This window comes from Camellia sinensis, chromosome 4, assembly GCF_055761805.1.
Source record: "Camellia sinensis isolate YWXY chromosome 4, ASM5576180v1, whole genome shotgun sequence".
Classification (NCBI taxonomy): Eukaryota; Viridiplantae; Streptophyta; class Magnoliopsida; order Ericales; family Theaceae; genus Camellia; species Camellia sinensis.
In genome coordinates, this window is record NC_138964.1 from 163,610,973 (window position 1) to 163,621,943 (window position 10,971).

Genomic DNA, 10,971 nt, shown 5'->3' on the forward strand with positions numbered 1-10,971 from the left:
ATAATATTTCGAATTCTACAAAATGAAGTACTGTTCATAATTTCTTATTTTAGCTATCTTGTTATTTTTTATAATTTTCATTCGAATATGTTTAATTGAAAATTCATATTATAACATGTGGGAGCCAGAAAAATATAGGTTCTCTAGCGTATTGGGCCTAACCCAAACAAAGCCTACAATGGGTCCAACCCAAACAAATATCACATTCCCTATCTATATAAAGGGGGGGCATCCCATGTGTAGGGTATGTTTCATCTCTCTCTACAGAACACACACCCTGAGAGGGAGATTTATGAGCTGAATTGGGCCGTGGTAATGGCCGGGCAAATTGTGGGCCGAGCACAATTGGGCCGTGGTAGCTTGGGCCTGTCCGGAAGGGTTTTGCTTGGTTAAGGCACAGGGCATGTGGGACCGAGCTACTTGGCTTGTTTGTGCGGAAGCCGGTCTACTGGGAGTTCGACCGAGATGTCTGCCTGTCTCCATGGGTTCCACGGTTCATGCGTTAGCTCAACAGGAAGACCGACGGCTAACCGGCTCCACCTACCTCGAGCTTGGCTTGCCGGAATGCTGCCGAGTTCGGTTGTACAGGAGCTCGGCGAATGGTTCATTAAGGTATGCCGCGCAGTGCGGTCAGGAGAAATCGAGGAGGTTCCGCCAGTCTGCCGAGCTTCGCCGAGGTATCCTAACAGTTTGGTTAGGTGGTGGTTGTTGGATTTGTGCTGACAGATGGGATAGTAGCACCACGTGTCGAGAGACTAATGGGAGTAGATTTGGGGCGCAGAAGGTATATAAGCGAGTCTGCGCCCCCCATGCCTTGACAGATGAACATTTGGTAAGAGAAACACGAACACCCTCCTCTCTCTCTCTCTCTATCCCTGTGTGTGTCTAACTTGATCGTCGGAGGGATTTTCCGGCCACACACCGCCGGGTAGCTCACCGCCGTTGTGCTCGCAGGTGATCGGACAGAAACGGAGCTTGGAAGAAAGGAATACGGGCTTGCCTGAATATTTGCTCCCCGTACACACCCCTTCAAATATATACTATTTATTTCCTTGATTTAATAACTAACATCATCATCGGAGTGTCCTTGGCCGGCAACCCCGGTTGGGTGACACCGACTATGTTCATCATTGCAGATCTATAGGGGTGAAGCTCTTCTCTTCGTTCGATCTCTTCAACAATCCATGTGAGAGGATTTTTCTAGGTCTCACAATTGGCGCCGTCTGTGGGAAACGTTTGACAGAATTCAATGAAGAAGACAACAAATACCATACTCAAGATACTCAAATCATTGTTACACGTTACTATAAACAAAACCTACAATTGATCCTGTCTTTTTACTCTTTGTTTAAATTGATCTTTGAAATTCAATCTTACTATTTATATGCATATACATATATATAGATATATATATATATGTGTGTGTGTATATATTTATGCTCATAGGTTTGGTCCAAACATTTATTCAATATAATCAGCACATACTAAATCCATTAAAATGCCTTTAGTTGGATTTACTTTTGCATTTTTATTCTCTCTCTAAAAATGGGTTTCACACTCTTGTTTTTGCGAGTTTCTTTTCGGCATTATTTAATGGATTCACACTCTTTGATTCTTGAGATATACTTGCACCCATGAGTTACTAATCTAATTTTTGTGGTAGTTGGCTACTTATAAAGTTCAAAAATTCGGTAGTCGGCTAATCAAGAAGTTATTCGACAACCATATGAAGATGCATACAAAAAGTTGTGGACATGAAAATTTGGTTTTTGGCTTTTGAAAATTCCCATTATTTCCCACATTATTTAGCAACCGTATATCTTATTCGGCAATGTGAATATTTCATAGGCAAATTTTATTCGGCAAATATTTCATTACCTTACGTTATTATATTTTCAAGTTCAATTTTATTCGGCAAATAATTCATTACCTTACGTCATTATATTTTCAAGTTCAATTTTATTCGGCAAATATTTCTTTACCTTGCGTCATTACGTCATTATATTTTGAAGTTCAATTTTATTTGGCAAATATTTCATTACCTTATGTCATATTTTCAAGTTTAATATACGGTTCACATTATTCGGTCACAGGAAAATTGTCATAGTTTCATATCATGTATTTATTCGGCAACCATATTCGGCAACATCACTTCCTTAGCCACATTACTCGGCAACATTACTATTGGCTTGTCAACAATCCGTTGAAGCTTATCCATTAAGTCACTCGGCGACTTCCTACAGGAACTACCAACTTGCCGAATTCCTACACATTAGCTCGGACACGTCATTACAATTTCGTCGACGTATAATCCACCTACATTGCCGAGAACCAAGTTCCTATCATGTCCGCCATCCCAGTTTCATCCTACATTGCTGACTTGCCGACCAAGTTTTTCGGCCAGCAAAAGCTTTGCCGACTATGTTTACATAGCCATTTTCTTCCTAAAATTAGGTCTACACTCTCCTTTATTGGAATCATTTTTTGGCAATACAACATGCATTACTTGGCCAATCAAAAGGTTCATGTCGACTAGATGAGTCCAAACCCACCAAACCAAAGAGCCAAAAAGTAACCAAAGTCCGCTGAAAGTTGCAATACGGACCACATTTTTCGACAACTGAAATTTCTGACGTAGTCAAACCCAAGTTTTGACTATACCAACATGAAGTACTCATTGAGACGAGTCCAACACAACAAACCACGTCAAAATCGATTCTCAAACAAAGCGGTACGAGCCAGTCGAAGTTTGCTCGAAAATTCACTCATTTTTGCCGGAGAAGACAACCAAGTTGGCATGGCCAAATAGAAGAAATCATTCGATGCATCGTGGCTAAGTTACATCCCATAATAGCCGAACAATCACATTCAAATATATACTTTGCCAAATACCAACACAAGGCTCTCTCTTGGTACAGTGGCTTGTGCTCTTTTTTCCTTCCAAAACCAAAGGCAAGGGTTCAAGTCTTATTGGCACCATTTCTTTCCTTATTTTTTATTTTTTGCCAAAACCAAGCTGAGAAATTGTTTAGTGCTTCGTGGAGCTCAATTATTCACCGATCTGAGCCGTCCAGTGCTTCGTGGAGCTCAATTTGGCTGCAGTTACGCCCTTAGGAGTCCAATTCCAACGATCCGATAGTCATTTCCAACTATTTTGAGCCTTCTGAACACATCCGTACAGTCTGATTTTGCAAATGCCATACCAAAAAATTGTATATTTTATGTGAAATGCCACATCTCGCAGCTCAAACAATATTTTTGTCACCAAGTCTGAAGTTTGATCGACGCCGACTTCAACAACTTCTTGTCATCTTTCTCGGTGTAACTCAACACTCTTGGCAAGACTCCTCTGCAATGAGGCGAGGAATCCGCTTCAATAATTCGTTCTCAATTTTCTTGGTTTAACTCCTCGGCACTTTTGGCAAGACACCGTTCTGATTTCCTTTGAGAGCAATGGAGCAAATCTACGTTGGACAAGAAACTCAACTTCAACAAATCGAAAATCTACTTTGATCTGCTCCCAAAATCTACTCGACGATTCCTTACAATGCCTCAATGATATTTTTTAATGCTCTACCATTGGTGTACTTTTTTCCACTTTCCACTTATTTGTGATTAACAAGTCTACCTCATTCGGTACAGGTCATCACTGACACAGAATGCATTATTCAAAATTCTTGCAATATTGGCACTTGATCGCCACTTAACATCAAAAAAAAAAAAAAGTCACCGAATATAGCGCAATCTTCGCACTTAGCACGGAGTGCCATCAGCAAAGGCCTACATCCATGCCTAGGGGTTAGAATACCGTGACCTACACCCATGCCTGGGGTTAGAATACCGCGGCCTACACCTACGCCGGGGGTTAAAATACCGCGGCCTACACCCTCGCCCGGGGGTAATACTACCGCGACCAAAGACCCTTTCCCAAGGGTAATAATACCGGGGCCCATCATTCATTTATTCAAAATGTTCTTTATCATGAAATTAACATTTATTTGAACAGTGTAACTCGGCAATAAAAACTCTCATTCCTTCTACCGTAGACAATGAAATTTTTGGGGCAATGGTAATCCAATGTTACATGTTCACGGCAATGGAAGCAAAATCGAGGCAATTTTGCAACTAAATTGCAACTAATTCCATGACAGTTCAATATGGTGATGGTACAATTTACTCGGCTTAAAGTTCATCGCCGAACTCACTGAACAAAACTCTTACACTCACTCGGTGCTTTCACTTTGGCAACTTTGCATTTCAATCTCCGTTCAGCCACATCAAAACCTACTGGCAAAACCTATGCGCTATTCATACACCTATAATTGGATCACTACTATTCTCGGCAATCCATTAACTTGGCCAAACGTTATGCCGCCAATTAATTTTCACTGAACAACCCAACTCAATTTTGCTGATCCGCGAACTTGGCAATATCCGCATTCACAAATCAAATCCCGAGTACTCAACATATTTCCTGCATTCCTAAATAATCCCATCGGCCGAGTATCAACAACAATTCCGAAATCACACAATCCATTTTTGGAGTCCAATTCTACGAATTCCACGCCTAATATTAGGATCAACGACCTGGAAAGTTTGGGCGCTACAAGATTGCTCAACGATCACACCACATCCGATCGGCATACAATTTCAACAACAGGATCGTGGGGCTAGGAAAAATCCTCCGTCCTCCTCAATCATTCATTTCATTACCTTGGCCATTTGTTGCCAACTGAGACATGTTAGTCAATTTCCTGTTTTCCATTTGGGGCATAACAGTCAATTATCATCTCGGCACCTCTGCTATGCATGCATACTCGGCCACCTTGGTCCAAGCATTACAAAGAAAATTACTTACGTTACAAACTCCCGCTCCTTTTCACATACCTCCAAGCAAGCACCAGTGTTAGAGCAATACACTCATACTACACATTTGGCAGTTCTTCACATAATTTTGCGCGCCGTCCTTTTTATAGCTTTGACAGCTTTCAGTTTTTTTGTGACTAATATATCTACATTATTTGGTACAGGCAATTATTGACATAGATTATTATCTTTGCAATGTCTGCAATTGATCGCCGCTTGACACCAACAAAAGTTTCTATATTTTGGAGCAATCATCGTGTTCGGCATGGTGCGCCACAACAAAGCCTCCATATTTTGGAGCAATCTTCGTGCTTGGCACGTCGAGCGCCAAGACTTCGAATTTGGAGCAAGCATACATTCACTATATATACATTCATACACGCATTCATACATACATTTGTTCATTTGTTTTGTTCACGTATATATGTATCAACAACGCTTTTTCTAGAGGATTTAATATTTTTTCAAGTAACATCACTCAACAATGTGGTCCGGGAGTAAGACCTATATCAACTACGTATTATCCATCAAAGATTTGGCATCTGTTTATGCCGCGAACTCAGAACAAAAAAGAAAAAAAACTTCCACTTCTTTTGTCAAACAAAGCGAAAGTTTTGGGGCAATTGTGGGAGCTAGAAAAATATAGGTTCTCTAGCTTATTGGGTCTAACCCAAACAAAGCCTACAATGGGTCTAGCACAAACAAATATCACACCCCCTATCTATATAAAGGGGGGGCATCCCAAGTGTACGGTATGTCTCATCGCTCTTTACAAAACACACACCCCTTCAAATATATACTATTTATTTCCTTGATTCAATAACTAACTTCATCATCGGAGTGTCCCCGACCGGCAATCTCGGTTGGGTGGCACCGACTATGCTCATCATTACAGATCTACAGGGGTGAAGCTCTTCCTTTCGTTGGTTCTCTTCGACAATCCATGTAAGAGGATTTTTCTGGGTCTCACATAAAAAATTAAAAAAATGAACATAAATACGAATAAGTGAAGATAACGTAAAATTCGAATTTATTAATTTGTTTAATAGAATCCACTATCCCGCACATACACTAAAAAAAAGTATTCATTTTCAACATATTTCTGTATGTTCCTGAAAAACATTATTGGGCCATTTACATACAAGTCCCATTTTGTGAACTTATAATCCATTAAGTCCTAGGTAAAATTATTTGCTCCTTCAAGTCCCATTAATTTTTAATAGACCAATCTACCATTCCAACAAACTCCAAGCAAGCTGTCTCGATGTCATCTTCCTTCTCCCTTCCGTTCTCTTTTCATTCTACTCTCCATTCAGTTCGTAAGATTCTAGCGAAGCTGTGGAAGAAACCCATCGCTCCACCGACACCGCCAAACCCGCCGGGTCAGTCGACTTTGGTTTGTTTTCATTTTCCTTTTTCTAAAGCCATTGGTCAGACTCATTTATGGCTTTTTCTACGTATGGGTGTGGAGCAAGGTTTTAGGCAGCTGGAGCTTAGAAGGACTTGCAGGCTTCCCGCTGGCTTTTCACTCTAATTCCGTGGAATCAAGTTGGAAGCCTCCTTTGAGATCAACGTGCTCCTGGAGTCTTCCGATGAGTCCATTGATTGTGAGATCTCGGTTTTCATTGAGTTCACAGATGCCACTGCCATTAGAAAGAGAGAAAGAGAGAGAGATTTAGGGTTTTTGAAATTGAGAACCTTCTCAGTTTATAATATTCTCAATTTTAATCATGAAAAAAATTGAGAAATTCCTCAAAATTGATAATTATAAATTTCTTAATTTTGATAGTTTTGATAATATTCTTAGTTCATACTAGAAAAAAAAAATTGAGAAATTTCTTAGTTTTGATAATTATAAATTGAGAATATTCTCAGTTTTGAAATTGAGAACATTATCAATTTTGGCATTAAAAGGGCAAAACGTCTTTTTACCTGTAAAAGAGACTTATTGGTTCAAAAACTTTTTGACAGGACCTAAGCTACCACCAAATATGTAGATAGGACTTTTAGGTAATTAATCCAAAATTATATTACATCATCATAGCTTAGAAGGGCATAATTTGTTTTAGAAAATTATAAACAACCAAAAATAATAAAAAATATAAATAATTTGCCTAACATAGAGAGTATACTAATCTTCACATGTGTATTTCAAATAAATTAGACCAATAATATTATGATACATTAGTAAACATGTGAGTTTTTTTAATATTGTAATTGTATTTTGTAAAAATTAAGATTTATTAAAAAGAATTAAAAAAAGACTTTTGAAATTAAAATTTTAATTTTTATCTTGTAATTTTGGGAAATTTGTTTCACTGCCATTAGTAATATTATTAAAATAATTTACAAACTTACCATGTTATTATGACACGTATTACCAAAAATTAATATAAAAAATATGAAATATGAGTATATTTCATGTGATAGCTACGCTAATGCCTTTGTGACGTAAAGTCTCATCTCTACCAAATACAAAAAAGAGGACAAAAAAAAAAAAAAACATATTTTGACCAAAAAATTATGAACCGTTGAAAACATTGATAAAATTGCAACGGATGTATGCAAAAGCTAAATTACTATTTTTTAAAAAAGAGGACAAAAAAAAAAAAAAAACATATTTTAACCAAAAAATTATGAACTGTTGAAAACATTGATAAAATTGCAACGGATGTATGCAAAAGCTAAATTACTATTTTTTATCAAAAAAATAATTAGCCACAGTGAAATTCAAAAAAATGTACATTTATTGACTAACAACAGCACATCACTCATTTTTTCAAAAAAAATTGTAGCTTTTTTTTTTATATTTTATTATTTTAAATATTGCAGTCCAATAATTGTACAATTTTGTTGCCTTAATTATGCTCTCGTTGAATTCAACAACAAATGCCAAAGCTATCAATACACAGATATGGCACTCCTCGCCGACACAGAAATTTGTAGCTCCAAATGTCTAAAAAAAAAAAAAAAAAAAATTATTTATTACAATATTTTATAACATTGGCTGGCGATGCTGTCGTGTCGGACGTCCTTCAAGGGTAAAAATATAATTTGACTATTTATTATAATATTTTATAATATATTTTTTTGATAAAAAATTAAAAATTATTTCAATTCTACAATTTTTTTAGGAAAATATTTGGTAGCTCAAAATTTTGTGACTCAAATAGCTCAAATCTGTCAAAACGACGTCGTTTTACACTCAAAATCTATCCAAACGACGTCGTTTTGAGTGATTTGAGTCATTTGAGCCATAAAATTTTGAGCTACCTAGCATTGTTGATTTTTTTAATACTTTTTTAGTAAAATATAAAAAAATTCAAAAATACATTAGGCCAAGTTTGACCTGTCTAGAAAAAGCTAAAAAGTTACTTAAAAAGTTAAAAAGTTAACACTATTCACAAAAAATCAACAATTACGGCTGCACAACTTCTAATTCTAATTTTCTCTTACAAACTAATTTTTACAATTTTTTATTACACATTTTTTCATAAAAAGTTAAAAAATTAACCTAAATATCTATATTTTCTTCCTCAATTTTTTAATCTAAAAAAATAAAAAATACACTTACTTAAAACACCCTTAATAACCCTTTATTTAAATTATCTTCAACAACTTCTAAATTCAACAAAAGTTAAAAAGAAGTCAAAAAAACATCTATGTATGGAATGGTAGTAGTGCTCTTCTTTGTAGAGCAGACCACACAGCCGCCTTAATTATGGAGTTTGTTGTTGTGCCTCCCTCACCAATGGCCGGTCGCGAGCGGAAGCTCCACATAGTTATGTTCCCATGGCTAGCCTTTGGCCATATGATCCCATACTTATACCTCGCCAAATTCATTGCCCAAAAGGGTCACAAGATTTCCTTTGTATCCACACCCAGAAACATCCAACGCTTGCCAAAGCTGCCTCCTAATTTATCTCCTTCCATACATTTTGTTGAGCTCCCGTTGCCCCGCGTCGACGACCACCTCCCCGAAAACGCAGAGGCCACCATGGACGTTCCCTCCGACCATATTCCTTACCTGAAGAAAGCCTTCGACGGACTCGAGACTGGATTGGCTGGCTTCCTTCAAGCTTCCTCACCTGATTGGATCATTTACGACTTTGCTCCTCACTGGTTGCCCCCTATCGCCACCAAACTCGGCATTTCTCGGGCCTTCTTCCTCATCATCAACGCCTGGTTTGCAGCTTTCTTTGGTCCTGCGTCGGCTTTGATCGACGGTTCCGATGATACCCCGATGGAGCCGGAGCAGCTCACTGTCCCACCTAAGTGGGTCCAATTTCCAACCAACGTAGCCTTTCGCCTCTATGAGATAAAGCGAATCCTATCCGGTGCAACAAATAATGCTTCTGGGGTTTCCGACTTGTATCGATTTGGATCGGCGGTGTTGGGGTGCGACGTCTACGCCATACGACACTGCCGAGAGTTTGAGCCCCAATGGTTGACTCTCCTCCAAGATCTTCAACCCAAACCTGTAATTCCACTCGGTTTAATGCCTCCGGCGGTGGTTGAAGACAGCGGTGTCAACGAGACGTGGCTTTCAATCAGTGAGCGACTCAACAACCAAAACAACGGTTCTGTGGTTTACGTAGCATTGGGGAGCGAAGCCATGCCGAGTCAAGAAGAAGTCACCGAGTTGGCTTTTGGGTTGGAGCTCTCTGGTGTGCCCTTTTTCTGGGCATTAAGGAAGCCGCCTGGTTCGAACAAGTCCGAATCTGTGGAGCTGCCCGATGGGTTCGAGGAGCGAACCAGAAGTCGAGGGGTAGTGTGGAAGAGTTGGGCGCCTCAACTGAAGATATTGAGTCATGAATCAGTGGGAGGTTTCTTGACTCACTGTGGATGGAGTTCCGTGATAGAGGGACTCCAGTTTGGGAAACCACTTATTATGTTGCCGTTCATGCTAGACCAAGGTTTAAATGCAAGGGTACTCCATGAGAAGAAGGTTGGGATTGAGATACCCAGAGATGAAGAAGATGGGTCCTTCACAAGGAACTCAGTGGCCGACTCAATCAGATTGGTTATGGTAGACAAAAACGAGGGATTAATTTATAGGAAGAAAGCCAGAGAAATGAGTGCCCTATTTGGTGACAAGGTCCTGCATGATCGGTACATGCACAATTTTGTTGAGTATCTCTCCAAAAACAGTAGATGCGTTCATGAAGGTTGAGTTTTAAGTTGAAAATATGGTTTTAAATTCCGGTATTGGAACATGTAAAAGGGATGAAATAATTGTGATTTATTTTTATTATATTTGGATAATCAATAAATAAATAATAAAAAGACAATGTGGGTGTTTGGGAAGCTGCTATTTTAGTAGGTTATTTTAGTTTTTAGCTATTTTAGTAGGTTAAATTTTTTGTGTTTTGGCAGATGATTGATTTTTTTTTTGTAATTGGATGTGATGTTTGTGAGAGAAAAAGTGAAATAATTATGGATTTGATGTGACATTTTGTCTTATTAACTATTTTAATCTATTTTGTCTTTTTGTAAATTTTGACCTAAAAAATGCTAAAATTTTTCTTGCCAAACACCACCAATGTGTCATTTTATTTTTGATATTTTGTGTCTAGATGAACAATTTGATAGTTAAATCTATATAACAATGAAAGACTCTTTGAATTCTAGTTGGTACATTTGTTCATGCCACCATGGTAAGTCAGGATTAGTTCAATTAATGGAGTTACTAGAAATTTATATAAGAATAAAGAGTGGGACTCCTTTCCCCACCCCCTTTTGACCCATTTTCTTTTTTGATTGGTCACTTTTTTTTTTTTTCTCCTCCTCCAATCACCACCCGCCACGTGTGTGTGGGATGGTGGGGGTTGAAGTTTGAGGGAGTCTAAATCTCTGCTGTTTATATAATAAGGGAAAGAGTAAATTTATGTAGACAAAAATTAAATACGATGTGCATAGAATTTAAATGTAAAATTAAATACAATTCTCTCACAAGGACTAGAGTCTCAGTTTCTGGATTTCTAACATTACTTCTAGGGAAAGGTAGTTTTTGAAACTTGATGGGATAGATGTCATATGTGTACATTTGATGTATGGTGAGGATTGTTTTTCCTCCTAATTCAACGGTCCAAAAATATCTCTATC

The 10,971-nt window shown here is 38.0% G+C and overlaps 1 protein-coding gene across 1 annotated transcript; it reads left to right on the plus strand.

Annotated features, from left to right (window-relative positions):
- Positions 1–8,229: 8,229 nt before the first annotated feature.
- LOC114285068 (putative UDP-rhamnose:rhamnosyltransferase 1) lies at positions 8,230–10,173 on the plus strand. The gene has a single exon (XM_028228059.2). It carries the CDS (start codon positions 8,588–8,590, stop codon positions 10,037–10,039), a length of 1,452 nt encoding a protein of 483 aa, XP_028083860.2. The 5' UTR covers positions 8,230–8,587; the 3' UTR covers positions 10,040–10,173.
- Positions 10,174–10,971: the final 798 nt, after the last annotated feature.